The sequence below is a fragment of the Anomaloglossus baeobatrachus genome, chromosome 10 (assembly GCF_048569485.1).
Source record: "Anomaloglossus baeobatrachus isolate aAnoBae1 chromosome 10, aAnoBae1.hap1, whole genome shotgun sequence".
NCBI lineage: Eukaryota > Metazoa > Chordata > Amphibia > Anura > Aromobatidae > Anomaloglossus > Anomaloglossus baeobatrachus.
Window position 1 is genome coordinate 1,065,640 of NC_134362.1, and position 20,967 is coordinate 1,086,606.

A 20,967-nucleotide genomic window follows, 5' to 3' on the forward strand; every position below is an offset into this window, starting at 1 on the left:
GAGAGAGAGAGAAAAAGGGAGCCATATGGGAGAGAGAGAGAGAGAGAGAGAGAAAGGGAGCGAAATGGGAGAGAGAGAAAGGGAGCAATATGGGAGACAGAGAGAGAAAGGGAGCGATATGGGAGAGAGAGGAAGTGATATGGGAGAGAGAGAGGGAGCGATATAGGAGAGAGAGAGAATGAGAGCGATATGGGAGAGAGAGAGAGAGAGAAAAAAAGGGAGCAATATGGGAGAGAGAGAGATAAAGGAAGCGATATGAGAGAGAGAAGGGAGTGATACTGGAGAGAGAGAGAAAGAGAAAGGGTGGGATATGGGAGAGAGAAAGAGAAAGGGTGCAATATGGGAGAGAGAGAGGGTGCGATATGGGAGAGAGAGAGGGAGCGATATAGGAGAGAGAGAGAGAGAGAAAAAGGAAGCGATATGGGTGAGAGAAAGAGAGAAAAAGGGAGCGATACGGGAGAGAGAGAAAGGGAGCGATATGAGAGAGAGAAAAAGGGAGCGATATGGGAGAGAGAGAGAAAAAGGGAGCGATATGGGAGAGCGATATGAGAGAGAGAGAGAGAAAGAGAGAGAGAAAGAGAGAGAGAAAAACAGGGAGCAATATGGGAGAGAGAGAAAGGGGGCGATATGGGAGAGAGAAAGGGAGCGATATGGGAGAGAGAGAGAGAGAAAGGGAGCGATATGGGAGAGAGAAAAAAAGGGAGTGATATGGGAGAGAGAGGGAGCGATATGGGAGAGAGAGAAAGGGAGCGATATGGGAGAGGGTGAGAGAAAGGAAGCGATATGGGAGAGAGAGAGAGAGAAAAAGGGAGCGATATGGGAGAGAGAGAGAGAAAAAGGGAGCGATATGGGAGAGAGAAAATGGGAGTGATATGGGAGAGAGAGAGAGAGAGAAAAAGGGAGCGATATGGTAGAGAGAGAAAGGGAGCGATGGGAGAGAGAGAGAGAGAGAAAGGGAGCGATATGGGAGAGAGAGAGCAAAAGGGAGCTATATGGGAGAGAGAGAGAGCAAAAGGGAGTGATATGGGAGAGAGAGAGAGCAAAAGGGAGTGATATGGGAGAGAGAGAGAGAGAGAGAGAGAAAGGGAGCGAAATGGGAGAGAGAGAAAGGGAGCGATATGAGAGAGAGAAAAAGAGCAATATGGGAGAGAGAGAGAGAAAAAAAGGGAGCGATATGAGAGAGAGAGAGAGAAAAGGAGTGATATGGGAGGGAGAGAGAGAGAGAGAGAAAGGGAGCGATATGAGAGAGAGAGAAAAAGAGAGTGATATGGGAGAGAGAGAGCCACGGGAGAACAGACTGTGCCAGCACTGCCAGCAGGGGGCTCTGGAGGACGAGGTGCATTTCCTGCTGCACTGTAACAAATACTCAGCAGTGAGGGCTTCCTACTTCCAGAAACTTACCACTCATACCCCGGACTTTCCATCCATGGATGAGGAGATGAAACTCCGCATCCTACTGGGGGAAGAGGAATCAATGGTGGAGACTGCCGCCCAATATGTCACATGTCATAAGCTGAGGGGAACATAAGGCCCCTAAAAGAACTTTCAGAGCCCAAATTGTGTCCCCAACTCCCCATAACCCTGATCCCCTCCCATCACACTTACTGTATTTCTTTTGCTTTGGCAACACTAAATGTATTTTGGTCCTGCCAATAAAGCATATTTGAATTTGAATTTGAGAGAGAAAGGGAGCGATATGAGACAGAGAGAGAGAGAAAGGGTGCGATATGAGAGAAAGAGAGAAAAAGAGCAATATGGGAGAGAGAGAAAAGGAGCGATATGAGAGAGAGAAAGAGAGAGAGAGAAAGGGAGCGATATGGGAGAGAGAGAGAAAGGGAGCGATATGGGAGAGCGAGAGAGAGAAAGGGAGCGATATGGGAGAGCGAGAGAGAAAAAGGGAGCGATATGGGAGAGTGAGAGAGAAAAAGGGAGCGATATGGGAGAGAGAGAGAAAGGGAGCGATATGGGAGAGAGAGAGAAAGGGAGCGATATGGGAGAGAGAGAGAAAGGGAGCGATATGGGAGAGAGAAAGGGAGCGATATGGGGGAGAGAGAGAGAGAAAGGGAGCGATATGGGGGAGAGAGAGAAAGGGAGCGATATGAGAGAGAAAGAGAGAAAGGGAGCGATATGAGAGAGAGAGAAAGGGAGCGATATAGGAAAGAGAGAGACACAAAGGGAGCGATATGAGGGAGAGAAAAAGAGAGAGAAGGGGAGCGATATGAGAAAGAGAGAGAGAAAGGGAGCGATATGGGGGGGAAGAGAGAGAGAGAGAAAAGGAGCGATATGAGAGAGAGAGAGACAGAGAGAGAGAGAGAAATAGGAAAGGTAGTGATGTGGGAGAGATAGAGACAGAAATAGGAAAGGGAGGGCTATGGGAGAGATAGAGAAACAGGAAAGGGAGGGATATGAGAGAAAGAGAACTAGATAAAGGGGTCATATGGGAGATAGAGAAAAAGGAAAGGGGGGGAATTGGAAAGACAGAAAGAGGAAAGGGAGGGATAGGGGAGACAGAAAGAGAGAAGAAAAAGGCATGTGGTGAGAAGAGATGGAAAAGTTGTGAGATAGAGATGGTAGCGGGAGGGATACGATACGATACACTTTATTGATCCCGTGGGAAATTCTGGTATCACAGCAGCACAACTTAAATAATAACATGAATTACTTAATTGACAAGACAGTAGAGTTGACAGAAGAACATTATACATTATATTAGGTCACACACAGTGGGTAAACTGAGAAGTAGAAGAAATAAAGAAGTAAACATTCACCTTGATGATTTAACACTAATGTTATTGTTGTACATTCCCATAGCAGTGGATACAGGAGGTAGAGAAATGGGAACAGAAAGGCAGGGGCACACATACAAATCATGGGGCCCCAGAGCAGAATTCTTAGTTGCCCCCTCCCAGAAAAAAAAAAAATATTCGGCTAGGTCACAGAAGAGCATATATCACAGCTTTACAGCCCTTACCAAGTAATTTTCCTCTTATTGAAGCCCCCAGATTTTCATTGCAGCCATAAAGTGTGATGGCAATAAAAAGGCCCCAAAATACTGTATGATACCCCTCAGTAAATTCTTCCACAGTACCCTCCACACACACAGTATGATGACCCTACTGTAGCCCCTTTCATGTGCCCCAGCAATGAATAGTGACCCCAGCACAGTAAAATCTCCAACTGTGCCCCTCACACAGCCTTCCATGCAGTATAATGGGCCTACATGCAGTATAATGGCCCTTACTATCCCTATCCCTACAAATAGTATAATGACCCCCATACAGCCTTGTTTGACGGATCTCAAAAAATGCACCCCCCACATAGCATTATGCACCCCCACATAGCATTATGCATCCCCCACATAGCATTATACATCCCTCACATAGCATTATGCAGCCCCACAAAGTATTATACAGTCCCACAAAGTATTATACAGTCCCACATAGTATTATACAACCAGCACATAGTACTATGCCGCCTCACATAGTATTATGCACCCCCCATATAGCATTATGCAGTCCCACATAGTAATAATGCAGCCACTGGTATGGTATATGTTATGAAGAGACTGAATTACAGCAATAATACCTAAAATATAACTTTTAATAATTCTTCTAAAAATAGGCAAGGATCACCTTGCCTATGCCTAAAATTCCATAGGTTGCAAGACCCTCCATGCCACTCAGAGGACTAGCATATCCTATAAACACACAATGACATCAATACATACATTAGTGCTGGCAAATTTCAACAGATATAACCACAAGTCCTGGACCCCTTATGAAGGGACTAACTCTCCTAGGGAGAAGGGAGAAGGAGATTCTGGGAGAGGACAGTTAGTCCCTTCATAAGGGGTCCAGGACTTGTGTGGTGAAGGGTCCGTTTTGGAAACGCCGGATATGAGGACTAACTGAACATATTTGGGAGACAAGACACCAGCAAATTGGGTGAGATTGTTCCCTATCAGATATAACCAGGTTAACAACTTGGCTATTTAAATCCCTGATTAATGCTGACTTGTTTAACTGAATGTGGAGCATATTGATCACAGACCTGTGGGTATTATGGTCACGTTAGTGATTAATGCCACTGTTGATTTGTGAATAGGATCTAAGTGAGCATCTGCATTAATAATTTTGACCATATCGGTTATATCTGTTGAAATTTGCCAGCACTAATGTATGTATTGATGTCATTGTGTTTTTTTAGGATATGCTAGTCCTCTGAGTGGCATGGAGAATCTTGCAACCTATGGAATTTTAGGCATAGGCAAGGTGATCCTTCCCTATTTTTAGAAGAATTATTAAAAGTTATATTTTAGGTATTATTGCTGTAATTCAGTCCCACATAGTATTATACACCCCTACATAGTATTATGCACCCCCCATAACATTATGCGCCCCATATACTATTATACAACCCCCACATATTTTGAACCTCCCTACATAGCATTATGCGCCCCCACCGTGTACTGAATAAATACATAATTGCCTCTTCTTGTTCCCCTGCCGCTGATCCTTGATCGCCCAATGTGTCTGTGCTCTGTACATCTCAACACAGTGGTGAGCAGTAGTGATGTTTTTGCTGTGCTGAGCTGTCAGAGCACAGACACAGCGGGACAATGATGAAAGGGAGCGTTGTACTCTGTCTCATCATTGCATTCAACTGTATCAGCATCTGCAATTCCGATATATTTGAAAGTGCGATCTTGAGTTGGGGGCCCAGTGCCGACAATGACACCACAGGCAGCTGCCGCCGTGCCCCCCAGCTTACAAGCCCCATAGCGGTACGCCACTATAGCCACAATGTGCAGTATACATATACTGTACAAAGAGAAAAATGGGAGAGGGAGGGATAAGAAAGAGATGGATAAGAGACGAATATGGGAAAGTGATATGAGAGAGGCAGAGAGGGTTATGGGAGAGAGCGAGATGGGAGGAAGATAGAGAGTAATAATATGTGAAAGCGAAGTATTAGAGAAAAAGAGATGAGACAGACACTTTAGACACATAGGACATATAGAAAAGAGAGAAATGGGAGAGAGAGAGATAGTGAGAGATGGCAAAAAGAAATAGAAGAGAAATGTGGAAGAGAAGAAGATATGAGGAGTGGGAGATATTAAAGAAGTTGTCCAGTTACCAAAACTGATTTTTTTTTCTGATAAATCTTGCTAATATGTGTCTCTCTACACATCTATTATGTTTTTTCAGCAATATTACCTTTTATTGTGCACTAGCAGCACATCCTCATTGCTGGCTTCAGCTCTGATGGAGTTAATCTCTCTTCTGACTTCCTGGGTTCAGTTCCTACAACTCCCATAATTCTTTGTGGCTCTAGGGCGGTATCTTACACACCCACTGTATCTAACACACCCACTGTATCTAACACACCCACTGTATCTAACACACCCACTCTGCTCTCCTCTCCACCCAAAGTCCAAATCCTCCTCCCTGCCTCTTCCCTGTGTATGCACAGAGAGCAATCACACAGAGACAGCTGCCAGCTCTGCACAACTCAGGGAGGAAAGCGGCTATCTTCTGCTTGTTCTCATATTGTCCATAGTGTGTGTGTGTGTGTATAGTGTGTTTGTGTATAGTGGGTGTGTGTATAGTGTGTGTGTGTATAGTGTGTGTATAGTGTGTGTGTGTGTGTTGTGATATAATCACTGGTACTGTGCTGAGAGGGTTAAGGTGTGTTACCTGGGCCGGCTCTGTTGTGGACAGCTAATGAGATAGGTGGGATGGCTGTTCACCATATCTCCACCTCGGGGTGTGGTCCCAGGAATGAAAGTCAGGCGTCTGGACACACTCATGGCCCTGCTCTGAGTTTCCTGTGCTGGATGAAGTAGCCGGGTGTGTTTGTGGGTGGAGGTAAGGAAACAGCATCTGAGAAAGCTCTGCAGGGACTTATGGACTGAACATAATCTGAAGGGCTGAGATTTGGGAATGTACCTGTTTTCCTGCCTGTACATGCCATGTGATATCCGTACCAGCGCGGTGCTTTATGGAGTTGAATAAAGCAGGCTGTGATCTTAAGAAACTGTGCCTCCTGTGTCTACCTGAAGCCCTCATGCTGAGCGAGTAACCCCCTATGTTGCAAGGTGCAACGTCACAGTGTGTATATAGTGTGTGTATAGTGTGTGTATATAGTGTGTATAGTGTGTGTAGTGTGTGTGTGTATATAGTGTGTATAGTGTGTGTGTGTGTTTATAATGTGTGTGTTTATAGTGTGTGTGTGTATATAGTGTGTGTTTATAGTGTGTGTGTGTATATAGTGTGTGTGTGTGTGTGTGTGTGTGTGTGTTTATAGTGTGTGTTTAGTGTGTATATAGTGTGTGTGTTTAGTGTGTGTGTATAGTGTGTGTGTATATAAATAGTGTGTGTGTGTATATATAGTGTGTGTATAGTGTGTGTGTATGTGTATAGTGTGTGTGTATGTGTATAGTGTGTGTATGTGTATAGTGTGTGTGTATGTGTATAGTGTGTGTGTATGTGTATAGTGTGTGTGTATGTGTATAGTGTGTGTGTTTGTGTATAGTGTGTGTGTTTGTGTATAGTGTGTGTGTGTGTGTGTGTGTATAGTGTGTGTATATATATAGTGTGTGTGTGTAGTGTAGTGTGTGTGTGTATTGTGTGTGTGTGTGTGTGTGTATAGTGTGTATGTGTGTTTGTACAGAAATTATGATTATTAGCCGGCGCAATATGTGAAAAAAATAATTGGGGAAAATAAAATGAAGGGGTGATGAGATTGCTTTTTTCCCCTCTTGCCTAGTCTGTGTGTCGTCCGTATCATCCGTGTGACATGCATTTTGCAGGCTACTTTCACATCAGCGTTATTTTGCCTGTAGGCAAGAAACCGCAACCCGCATATGACTGGATCCTGTGGATTAAATGTGCAACTCATGCAACCGTTATTTTACCGGATCCTTTTGCATCGGGACACAGAATTTATCGGTCGGCACTGGAGTCAGCTGACTCCTGATCTCACAGTCCGCACACGCTGCAATAGCTGCAGGTTAACAGCAGTCACCGCCTGCTGCTGATCACATGTGACCGTGTGCGGGCTGTGTGTACAGGAGTTCAGCTGAGTTCAGATCAGCAGACTCCAGTGTCGGCCGATCAGGCTGGGGCCACACGTGGATTACTGTGATCCCATCGCATGACACTCGGCTCACGCTCAGTACAGCAGAGCTGAGTGTCATGCGTGTGTCCCTGCGACTGAGGTCCGACTGCGAGCAGACCTCAGCTGCGGGGGGCAGGCCGGCTCTGAGGAGGGGTGGGAGGGATTTCTCTCTCTCTCTCTCCTCCGTTGCCGGCTCTCGCGATTCTCGTTCTGCACTCGCGGTAGTGCAGTGTGATTTTTTTTTTTTTCTCTCACCCCATACACTTGAATGGGTAAAAGAGAGAGTCTGGCATTACAGTTGCAGCATGCTGCGATTGTTTTCTCGGTCCGATTAGGGCTGAGAAATTAATTGCTCATGTGCGCTGACACACAGGCTAATATTGGTCCGAATGGAATGCAATGTTTTATCACATTCCACTCGCAGTTTCTCGCCGTGTGGCTTAGACCTTACTTGTTCTGTGTCCCCCTGCATCCATCGCAGCGTGTGCGGGCTGGAGTTCAGCTGAGTTTAGATCAGCTGACTCCAGTGCTGGACTAAACTCAGGTGACCTCACAGCACGTACACGCTGCGATAGATGCAGGGGGGCACAGAACAAGTAATCGGTCGACACTGGAGTCATCTGATTATTTGTTCTGCTGGCGCTGTGGTCAGGAATAGGCATGAGTTAGCAGTAAAATGCTCTGGTGCTCAATGGGCGAAGCCCATGTCGATTTCTTGGTTTTAAAAAAATTCATTAAAAATAAAAAAAAAAACAACAAAAAAAACCCCAAATACAACTCTAACCCTAGGGTTAGGGGTAAAAAAAGAAAAAAAGTGTGGCTGCCGCTGCATTTTCTATTGCTACCGGCTGCTAAACCCCGCTGCTTGCTGTTACCTTCATTGGTAATGGAAAATCCAGGGAAGCCTTTTTTTTTTTTTTTTTTTTTTTTAGAAAGGTTTTTGCCTAAAAATGTTTTTAAAAAAAATGACGTGGGCTTCGCCATATTTTTTTTACGCTAGCCAGGTACAGCAGGCAGGTACGGGCTGCCCCCAACCCCCAGCTGCCTATTTGTACCCAGCCGGGAACCAAAAATATAGGGAAGGCCTTTTCTTTTAAATTATTTCATGAATTTCATGAAATAATTTAAAGAAAAAAAAAAAAAAAAAATGATGTGGGCTTTGCTCATTTTTTTTGTGTCCAGCCAGGTACAACTAGGCAGCTGGGGATTGTAATCCGCAACGCAGGGTGGCCCAAGCTTTCTGGAACCCCCGCTACGAATTGTACTCCACAGCCACCTCATAATATGGCGCTTTCATAGAAGCGCCATCTTCTGGCGCTGTATCCAACTCTTCCAGTGGCCCTGGTGGCAGGTGTCATGCTGGGTAATAAGGGGTTAATACCAACTATGTTTTACCAGCTGGTATAAAGCCCGAGATTCTTAATGTCAGGCCAAGTTTGACCCGGCCATTAAGAATCTCCAATAAAAAGTTAAAAAAAAAAAAAGACAGCACACAGAAAAATACTTTATTAGAAATAAATACACAGACACATTAGGGACTCCATGTTTATTACTCCCTCTCACCCCTCCACGATCGAGAGATTTCTGTACTGACCATGCCAGGAGAGAGCGAGGGAGGGAAAAGAGAGAGAGAGCGAGGGAGGGAAAAGAGAGAGAGAGCGAGGGAGGGAAAAGAGAGAGAGAGCGAGGGAGGGAAAAGAGAGAGAGAGCGAGGGAGGGAAAAGAGAGAGAGAGCGAGGGAGGGAAAAGAGAGAGGGAGCGAGGGAGGGAAAAGAGAGAGGGAGCGAGGGAGGGAAAAGAGAGAGGGAGCGAGGGAGGGAAAAGAGAGAGGGAGCGAGGGAGGGAAAAGAGAGAGGGAGCGCGGGAGGGAAAAGAGAGAGGGAGCGCGGGAGGGAAAAGAGAGAGGGAGCGCGGGAGGGAAAAGAGAGAGGGAGCGCGGGAGGGAAAAGAGAGAGGGAGCGCGGGAGGGAAAAGAGAGAGGGAGCGCGGGAGGGAAAAGAGAGAGGGAGCGCGGGAGGGAAAAGAGAGAGGGAGCGCGGGAGGGAAAAGAGAGAGGGAGCGCGGGAGGGAAAAGAGAGAGGGAGCGCGGGAGGGAAAAGAGAGAGGGAGCGCGGGAGGGAAAAGAGAGAGCGCGGGAGGGAAAAGAGAGAGGGAGCGCGGGAGGGAAAAGAGAGAGCGAGGGAGGGAAAAGAGATAAGGAGGGAGGGAAAAGAGAGAGCGAGGGAGGGAAAAGAGATAAGGAGGGAGGGAAAAGAGAGAGGGAGGGAAAAGAGGGTGTGGAAGTGGGGGAGAGGGGGGGAGAAGAGAGAGGGGGGGGAGAAGAGAGAGGGGGGGGAGAAGAGAGAGGGGGGGAGAAGAGAGAGGGGGGGAGAAGAGAGGTGGGGAAGGGGAATAAGAGGGGGGAGGTGGAGAAGAGGGGGAGGGAGAAGAGGGGGGAAGAAGGGAGAAGAGGGGGGGACAAAGGGGGAGGGGGAGAAGGGGGGAAGGGGGAGAAGAGGGGGGAGAAGAGGGGGGAGAAGGGGGGGAGGGGGAGAAGAAGGGGGGAGAAGGGGGGGAGGGGGAGAAGAAGGGGGGAGAAGGGGGGAGGGGGAGAAGAAGGGGGGAGGGGGAGAAGGGGGGGAGGGGGAGAAGAAGGGGGGAGAAGGGGGGAGGGGGAGAAGAAGGGGGGAGGGGGAGAAGAAGGGGGGAGGGGGAGAAGAAGGGGGGAGGGGGAGAAGAGAAGGGGGGAGGGGGAGAAGAGGGGAGAAGGGGGGAGGGGGAGAAGAGAAGGGGGGAGGGGGAGAAGAGGGGAGAAGGGGGGAGGGGGAGAAGAGAAGGGGGGAGGGGGAGAAGAGGGGAGAAGGGGGGAGGGGGAGAAGAGAAGGGGGGAGGGGGAGAAGAGGGGAGAAGGGGGGAGGGGGAGAAGAGGAGGGGAGAAGGGGGGAGGGGGAGAAGAGGGGGGGAGATGCTCTGTCACCAACTTGCTCCACTCTGACTTGTTGTGCAGGTGACAGAGTGCAGACAGTTGGTCCCATGCAGCAGGACAAGTGACAGAGCAGAGCGGTGACTCTGGCACAACAAGTCCCAGAGTGGAGACAGTAAGTGACATGCTCTGCTCTGACACATAGTGTGCTATATGTCACTAACTTGCTAGGACCCACTTTCTCCACTCTCACCTGCACAACAAGTCCCAGAGTGGAGCAAGATAGTGATATATAGCACACTATGTGTCAGAGCAGAGCATGTCACTGTCTCCACTCTGGGACTTGTTGTGCAGGTGACAGAGTGGAGCAAATTGGTCCCATGCAGCGTCCGGTCACCTGTGCTGCTGGTGGGAGTAAATGATCACACTGCCGACACCGCAGGCTCTCCTGACAGCTGAGCACAGCGGGCGGATAGTGTGATCACATACTTGCGTGACAGGGGGGATTTCAGCTGAAGAAACCCCCCCTGTACTGCACACTGGCGCCCCGTGCCTCACCAATCTGCCGGACACTCAGCCGTCTTCACTGCTCCACACTGTGCCATCCTCCGGATCCTCCCCTCGATGCTGGGCTGTGACGTGCGGTGGTCACTGCCCACAGCCAAGTCAATCAATCTGAGTGGCGCCTGCATCCTCTGACGTAAGCGTCAAGTTTGAGAGCCCGGAACTTGACGGGACATCAAAGGATGCTGGCGGCCACAGCTCCAGGGGGTCATGTGAGCAGGATAGCGGCGCTCAGTGCCAGAACTGGAAATAGAGACCAATTAAGAAAACTCCCAAAATGGTAAGTTACATCCATAGACAAAATAAAAAAAATGAGTGAACCACCTCATTAAATAGAAAAAGACAGAAACTCACCATTTGATACCTGTGCGTAATAGTCGTTGCGATGACTGCTCCTCCTACGAGTGTTGCAGGTAGGTCCAGTATAATCTGTCTGTGAAAAATGGGTTTGTGTCATATCTTGTGATTATGGGGCTACATAAAATCTAAATCCCCGTTTTGTATTCTACCAGAGGGAAAACATACTGAAAGGTTTCTCATATCTTTACTGCTGATACAAACAGTTACCATGTAATGTGCTCACTGCACGGATACAACCAGGCACTACGTAACCTCCTCAGTGTACCAAAAGCTAACACTACATTGTCACAACCAAATATGTGACCCATTCACTGCAGAGGAAACCAAACACTAAAGGGTCTGCTAATGGAGAACGACCAGCAGCAAGATAAGATCACTGCCGATTGCTAAACTTTTACCGATCAGTGGTCATTTGACTGGGATTGTGCGAAAGCTGTCCGGACCCACAAGCAAAAAATGGCTACCACGGACAGACTTGGCTCAAGCTCAGCCACTGAGCAGGATCCCGAGGTAACCTGAAACCTTTTAACCGCTATACAGGGATCTGGATTTACTGCAAAAGGGCATCAGGGCTGGATGTTACAGGCAGTCAGAGAGATAGTGGCTCTGGTTGCCCAGATATCCGCACCCTAGCTGTGGTAAATCATATAAAATGGAGAACAATAGTCTCAAAGGTTGTCTGTGTGTGGAGGTATGAAAAGCCTCCTGTGGTATATCTCTAGAAAAAGAGACAGGTTTTACGCTGAGCGGGCGACCTCACAGCAATACAGTCTTGCTATCTTTATGTTTGGACATTTGTGCTGCAAAAAAGTCTGTTTCCGTTTTTCCTGTGAAAATTGAAATAAACCATCTTGACGTTTAAAATAAAATGGTTACCTCGATGAACATCAAGTGAGTTGTAACATTACATGCATACTCAACCAGATACCATGCAACCGCGACACAGCAGATGTGACCGAAACTATGTAACATCTTCACTACACTCATACACCCAGATAATATGTAACACCTTCACTACACTCATACACCCAGATAATATGTAACATCTACACTACACTCATACACCCAGATAATATGTAACATCTTCACTACACTCATACACCCAGATAATATGTAATATCTTCACTACACTCATACACCCAGATAATATGTAACATCTACACTACACTCATACACCCAGATAATATGTAACATCTTCTCTACACTCATACACCCAGATAATATGTAACATCTACACTACACTCATACACCCAGATAATATGTAACATCTACACTACACTCATACACCCAGATAATATGTAACATCTACACTACACTCATACACCCAGATAATATGTAACATCTTCACTACACTCATACACCCAGATAATATGTAACATCTTCACTACACTCATACACCCAGATAATATGTAACATCTTCACTGCACTCATACACCCAGATAATATGTAACATCTTCACTGCACTCATACACCCAGATAATATGTAACATCTACACTACACTCATACACCCAGATAATATGTAACATCTTCACTGCACTCATACACCCAGATAATATGTAACATCTTCACTACACTCATACACCCAGATAATATGTAACATCTACACTACACTCATACACCCAGATAATATGTAACATCTACACTACACTCATACACCCAGATAATATGTAACATCTACACTACACTCATACACCCAGATAATATGTAACATCTTCACTACACTCATACACCCAGATAATATGTAACATCTACACTACACTCATACACCCAGATAATATGTAACATCTTCACTACACTCATACACCCAGATAATATGTAACATCTTCACTACACTCATACACCCAGATAATATGTAACATCTTCACTACACTCATACACCCAGATACTATGTAACATCTACACTACACTCATACACCCAGATAATATGTAACATCTTCACTACACTCATACACCCAGATAATATGTAACATCTTCACTACACTCATACACCCAGATAATATGTAACATCTACACTACACTCATACACCCAGATAATATGTAACATCTACACTACACTCATACACCCAGATAATATGTAACATCTTCACTACACTCATACACCCAGATAATATGTAACATCTTCACTACACTCATACACCCAGATAATATGTAACATCTACACTACACTCATACACCCAGATAATATGTAACATCTACACTACACTCATACACCCAGATAATATGTATCATCTACACTACACTCATACACCCAGATAATATGTAACATCTTCACTACACTCATACACCCAGATAATATGTAACACCTTCACTACACTCATACACCCAGATATTATGTATCATCTTCACTACACTCATACACCCAGATAATATGTAACATCTTCTCTACACTCATACACCCAGATAATATGTAACATCTTCACTACACTCATACACCCAGATAATATGTAACATCTTCTCTACACTCATACACCCAGATAATATGTAACATCTACACTACACTCATACACCCAGATAATATGTAACATCTTCTCTACACTCATACACCCAGATAATATGTAACATCTTCACTACACTCATACACCCAGATAATATGTAACATCTTCACTACACTCATACACCCAGATAATATGTAACATCTTCACTACACTCATACACCCAGATAATATGTAACATCTTCACTACACTCATACACCCAGATAATATGTAACATCTTCACTACACTCATACACCCAGATAATATGTAACATCTTCACTACACTCATGCACCCAGATAATATGTAACATCTTCACTACACTCATACACCCAGATAATATGTAACATCTTCACTACACTCATACACCCAGATAATATGTAACATCTTCACTACACTCATACACCCAGATAATATGTAACATCTACACTACACTCATACACCCAGATAATATGTATCATCTACACTACACTCATACACCCAGATAATATGTATCATCTTCACTACACTCATACACCCAGATAATATGTAACATCTTCACTACACTCATACACCCAGATAATATGTAACATCTTCACTACACTCATACACCCAGATAATATGTAACATCTTCACTACACTCATACACCCAGATAATATGTAACATCTACACTACACTCATACACCCAGATAATATGTAACATCTACACTACACTCATACACCCAGATAATATGTAACATCTTCACTACACTCATACACCCAGATAATATGTAACATCTTCACTACACTCATAAACCCAGATAATATGTAACATCTTCACTGCACTCATACACCCAGATAATATGTAACATCTACACTACACTCATACACCCAGATAATATGTAACATCTTCACTACACTCATACACCCAGATAATATGTATCATCTTCACTACACTCATACACCCAGATAATATGTAACATCTTCACTACACTCATACACCCAGATAATATGTAACATCTACACTACACTCATACACCCAGATAATATGTAATACCTTCACTACACTCATACACCCAGATAATATGTAACATCTTCACTACACTCATACACCCAGATAATATGTAACATCTTCACTACACTCATACACCCAGATAATATGTAACACCTTCACTACACTCATACACCCAGATAATATGTATCATCTTCACTGCACTCATACACCCAGATAATATGTAACATCTACACTACACTCATACACCCAGATAATATGTAACATCTACACTACACTCATACACCCAGATAATATGTAACATCTACACTACACTCATACACCCAGATAATATGTAACATCTTCACTACACTCATACACCCAGATACTATGTAACATCTACACTACACTCATACACCCAGATAATATGTAATATCTTCACTACACTCATACACCCAGATACTATGTAACATCTACACTACACTCATACACCCAGATAATATGTATCATCTTCACTACACTCATACACCCAGATAATATGTAACATCTACACTACACTCATACACCCAGATAATATGTAACATCTACACTACACTCATACACCCAGATAATATGTAACATCTACACTACACTCATACACCCAGATAATATGTAATATCTTCACTGCACTCATACACCCAGATAATATGTAATATCTTCACTACACTCATACACCCAGATAATATGTAACATCTTCACTGCACTCATACACCCAGATAATATGTAACATCTTCACTGCACTCATACACCCAGATAATATGTAACATCTACACTACACTCATACACCCAGATAATATGTAACATCTACACTACACTCATACACCCAGATAATATGTAACATCTACACTACACTCATACACCCAGATAATATGTAATATCTTCACTGCACTCATACACCCAGATAATATGTAATATCTTCACTACACTCATACACCCAGATAATATGTAACATCTTCACTGCACTCATACACCCAGATAATATGTAACATCTTCACTGCACTCATACACCCAGATAATATGTAACATCTACACTACACTCATACACCCAGATAATATGTAACATCTACACTACACTCATACACCCAGATAATATGTAACATCTTCACTACACTCATACACCCAGATAATATGTAAACAGTTTATTGCAGATAAAACCAGACACTATGTAACCCCATTACTGCACAGATGCAGCAGGACACTATGTAATCTCTCCCCTGCACAGATACAGCAGGACACTATGTAATCTCTCCCCTGCACAGATGCAGCAGGACACTATGTAATCTCTGCACTGCACAGATACAGCCGGACACTATGTAATCTCTCCACTGCACAGATACAGCCGGACACTATGTAATCTCTCCACTGCACAGATGCAGCAGGACACTATGTAATCTCTTAACTGCACAGATACAGCCGGACACTATGTAATCTCTCCACTGCACAGATGCAGCAGGACACTATGTAATCTCTTAACTGCACAGATACAGCCGGACACTATGTAATCTCTGCACTGCACAGATACAGCAGGACACTATGTAATCTCTCCCCTGCACAGATACAGCAGGACACTATGTAATCTCTCCACTGCACAGATACAGCCGGACACTATGTAATCTCTCCACTGCACAGATACAGCAGGACACTATGTAATCTCTACACTGCACAGATACAGCCGGACACCATGTAATCTCTCCACTGCACAGATACAGCAGGACACTATGTAATCTCTCCACTGCACAGATACAGCCGGACACTATGTAATCTCTCCACTGCACAGATACAGCCGGACACCATGTAATCTCTACACTGCACAGATACAGCAGGACACTATGTAATCTCTACACTGCACAGATACAGCCGGACACCATGTAATCTCTACACTGCACAGATACAGCCGGACACTATGTAATCTCTCCACTGCACAGATACAGCCGGACACTATGCATACCTCCCAACTTTGAAAGAATAGAAAGAGGGACAAAGCATGCAGCGCGCCGCGGCTAATTTTTAGGTCACGCCCATGCCCACGCCTATAACCACGCCCAGTCAGCAATGACAATCATTGTTTTAGAAACAATAATTAAAAAAATATACAGAGATTTATTTCTAAGTAGTAAATTAAAATATAAATGCAAACTTGGCCGTGTTACATATAAACTAGAATATTTTAGACCACAAAATTCTGTTTTAAAGCAGATCTTTCCCCTAAATCTGCCCCATGTACAAAACTGCAGACTTCATGACAGATCCGCTCTATTAGATAAAATATCTGTAATACTGTGCTTTTGGTTAATGGGAGGAATTAGTGAATATGGGCAACTTACTGTTCTGATTGTTCCAATTGTAGAGACACAGGGGTCAGTGGGTGCTCTCGTCCACTGATCCAGTCGCCTTTAAAAAGACAGCAAGGCCCAGGGCTCATCCCAACTGAACGCCTGACATCCTTAATCCCTCCCTCTCCTCCTCAGCTGTGATCCGATCACAGGATCAGATCACAGTGTAATGGCTCACGCTCATAGCATAGCAGGAGCCGAGGGTCATTAGCATATCGCATCACGTGATATGCCAGTGTGACCTCAGCTTGGTATGTGCGCAGTGCGGAAAAGAACACCCTCTGGCAGACTGGAGAAATGTAAACACTGTTTGTAAAAAAAAAAAAAAAAATGCATCCAAAACGCATGCATTTTGGATGCATTTTCCATGTGTTTTGCATGCATTTTTGGCAGTGCGTTCCCCCGTCAATTCAGCTCTGCTACATGCCCGCTGACAGCAGACAGAGTCGCGCGATGAGAATGAACTCGGATGAACTTCACCCGACTTCATTTTCACCCCGCAGCTCTGTCTGTCACGTCCTGGTTAGCGGTCAACCGGTGAAGGACTCACCGGTGCCCGCAAATCCCCTGAGTGACTGAAGTGAGCAGTGCGATCAGCGGTGCCATCACTCAAGTTACCCGCGGCCAGCTGGAGTCCTCCATCTGAGACCGCAACTCACCTGTGATGTCATCGCTGATCTCGCTGCGCACTTCAGTCACTCGGGCAACTTGCTGTAACAGTTGGAGGATCCAGCGGTGGCCGCGGGTAACCTGAGTGACGTCATCGCTGATCGTGAGGCTCACTTCAGTTGCTGCGTGGAGCTGATAGAGAGCGGTCTGGTCTGTGACCGCTCCTGTCAGCTTCATGTAGCAGAGCTGGATGCGTCGCGGAACCTCATGTGGATTACGTCGGACCTGGAGGGGTATTTGGGAATTAATAAAGTGGTGAAAGAGGGTGGGTATTTTTTGTCTTTTATTCCAAATAAAAGGATTTTTTGGATGTGTGTGTTTATTTTCTTTAACTTACAGGTTAATCATGGAAGGTATCTCAGGGAGACGCGTGCCATGATTAACCTAGGACTTAGTGGCAGCTATGGGCTGCCATTAACTCCTTATTACCCCGATTGCCATCGTACCAGGTCAATTCTGGATGAGCCGGGTAGAGTCCCAGGACTGGCACATCTAATGGATTTGGCAATTCCGCGCGGCTGCTGGCTGATAGTTAGGCTGGGCGGCTCCCCATAATGTGGAGCTCCCCATCCTGAGAATTCCAGCCTTGAGCCGTGTGGCTTTACCCTGGCTGGTATCAAAATTGGGGGGGGGGGGAACCGCACGTTGTTTTTTTTTAATTATTTATTTTACTCCACAATATAGACCTGCCCACCGGCGGCTGTAATTGGTTGCAGTGAGACAGCTGTCACTCAGCGTGGGGGCGTGTCTGACTGTAACCAATCATAGGTGCTGGTGGGCGGGGAAAGCAGGGAACATGAGATGGAATAATGAGCGGCCGGCATTTTCAAAAGAGGAAAAGCCACCGGAGCAGTGTGAACGCTGTGCAGTGAGACGCCAGTGAGCTGTAAGAGAGGGGGGCAGACCGACCGACGATAGTACAGCTAGTACACACATATATTTGAAGAAAAATTCACAAAATTCACATAAACAGACGTAAATCTACACACAGTCATACACACATCATACACACAGACACATTAGAGGTATTAATATGGGGAAGTCGGCAGCAGCCTTACTCACCTCCCCCACTTGTCTTCGTCCAGCTCCTCCAGGGTATGTGGCTGTGCAGGCCGCACTGCGTGATGGCTGGGGGCAAATACAGCACAGGGGGCATAGACAGCACTGGGTGGGGCATATATGTTACTGGGGTCATCAGGGGGTATACATATTACTGGGGGTGCATAGACATCACTGGGGGCATCCATGTTACTTGGGTGGCATACACATTACTGGGGTCCGTGGGGGGGGCATACACATTACTAGGGGCATAAACATTACTGGGGTCAGCGGGGGGGCATACACATTACTGGGGCCTGTGGAGCCTAGATACTGACAGTGGTGGCCTGTGGGGCATACATACTGGCCCTAGGGGTGCTGAGGGCATAAGCTTGCAGCACTGCGGGGGGGGGGCGCTGAGGGCACAGGCTGGCAGCACTGGGGGGAACTGAGGGCACAGGATGGCAGCACTGGGGGGGCACTGAGGGCTACTCTGGTTGCTTTCTCTGAGTCCCCTCTGTTTCTGCTTTTTTCTATTACAGGTACATGGGGACCTGAGAAGACAAGTGCTGCACTCACTCTGCGCTGTCCTCCTGCACTCACTCTGCGCTGTCCTCCTGCACTCACTCTGCACTGTCCTCCTGCACTCACTCTGCGCTGTCCTCCTGCACTCACTCTGCGCTGTCCTCCTGCACTCACACTGCACTGTCCTCCTGCACTCACACTGCAGTCCTCCTGCACTCACTCTGCACTGTCCTCCTGCACTCACACTGCACTGTCCTCCTGCACTCACACTGCTCACTCACACTGCTCTCTCCCTGCTGCTGCTCTTACCTCAGTTGCAGAACAAACGAAGCAGCTGCTGTGGAGAGCCGGTCACGTATGAGAATCCTGTGCAGAAGAGGCAGGCAAAGGGGGCGTGGCCAGCATAGAACGAGCAGCAGGAGGGGACAAGGAAGGCATCCCAAGGAGTGTGTGTGTCCAGCATTCAGAGAGGGCGTGGACGACAGCAAAGCAGCGTGCCCAGCAGCATAGATGCCATGGAAGGCATCCAGAAAGTGTGGCCTGCATCCGGAGGGGGCGTGGTCGGCAGAGTGTGGGGGCGTGGCAGCTGCCTCTCACTACACTGCGGGATTACAGAGCTCCCGGGCGTGAGAACGGGACTGGACTATAAAACCGGGGCTGTCCCGCTGTATCCGGGACGGTTGGGAGGTATGCACTATGTAATCTCTCCACTGCACAAATACAGCCGGACACTATGTAATCTCTCCACTGCACAAATACAGCCGGACACTATGTAATCTCTCCACTGCACAGATACAGCAGGACACTATGTAATCTCTCCACTGCACAGATACAGCAGGACACTATGTAATCTCTCCACTGCACAGATACAGCAGGACACTATGTAATCTCTACACTGCACAGATACAGCAGGACACTATATAATCTCTGCACTGCACAGATGCAGCAGGACATTATGTAATCTCTACACTGCACAGATACAGCAGGACACTATGTAATCTCTCCACTGCACAGATACAGCAGGACACTATGTAATCTCTACACTGCACAGATACAGCAGGACACTATATAATCTCTGCACTGCACAGATACAGCAGGACACTATGTAATCTCTGCACTGCACAGATACAGCAGGACACTATGTAATCTCTCCACTGCACAGATACAGCAGGACACTATGTAATCTCTCCCCTGCACAGATACAGCAGGACATTATGTAATCTCTACACTGCACAGATACAGCAGGACACTATGTAATCTCTCCACTGCACAGATACAGGTAGACACTATGTAATCTCTCCCCTGCACAGATACAGCAGGACACTATGTAATCTCTGCACTGCACAGATACAGCAGGACACTATGTAATCTCTCCACTGCACAGATACAGCAGGACACTATGTAATCTCTCCACTGCACAGATACAGCAGGACACTATGTAATCTCTCCACTGCACAGATACAGCAGGACACTATGTAATCTCTCCACTGCACAGATACAGCTGGACACTATGTAATCTCTCCACTTTAGGCCTGCAACAAACATCCATGTTTCCAGTACGTGTCTGGTACGTTTTTGCACGTACCGGAGACTCGGAGTCACGGAGACCCATGTTATTCAATGGGTGATGGCACACACACGTAAAATCACACGGAACGTGTGTCCATGTCGTAAGTACGTGTGCGGTTTTCTACACGGACATGTCCGTTTTTGGCCGGCAGCACGCAGGCACGGACCCGCTAAAGTCTATGGGTCCGTGCCTGCACGGACCGCACACAGAGTATGTCCGTATTCAGCACATTTCGTCCGTATGCGTTTTTAAACGAACAATGTTATTTTTTTTTTTTTTTAAATTCAGTATACTTACCTTTTTTCATGATGTTCGCAGTCATACTTACATTGGCGCTCGGTCTGTTTTTTTCCACCGGCTCATACTTACCGCTCCCCGATCACCAGAGCGGCGAGGAACAGCTGTGCAGAGAATACGCCGCAACAA

At 46.0% G+C, this 20,967-nt stretch overlaps 1 protein-coding gene across 2 annotated transcripts in view; it reads right to left on the minus strand.

Annotated features, from left to right (window-relative positions):
- Positions 1-20,967, minus strand: part of MYOD1 (myogenic differentiation 1) — an 81,469-nt gene that overhangs the window by 7,082 nt on the left and 53,420 nt on the right. Inside the window, exon 2 of one of the 2 annotated variants that reach the window (XM_075327015.1) lies at positions 10,940-11,018. In XM_075327015.1, coding sequence (XP_075183130.1) covers positions 10,940-11,018 — 79 coding nt within the window. The remainder of the gene's footprint in view (positions 1-10,939; positions 11,019-20,967) is intronic. The other variant, XM_075327016.1, reaches the window with a different exon arrangement.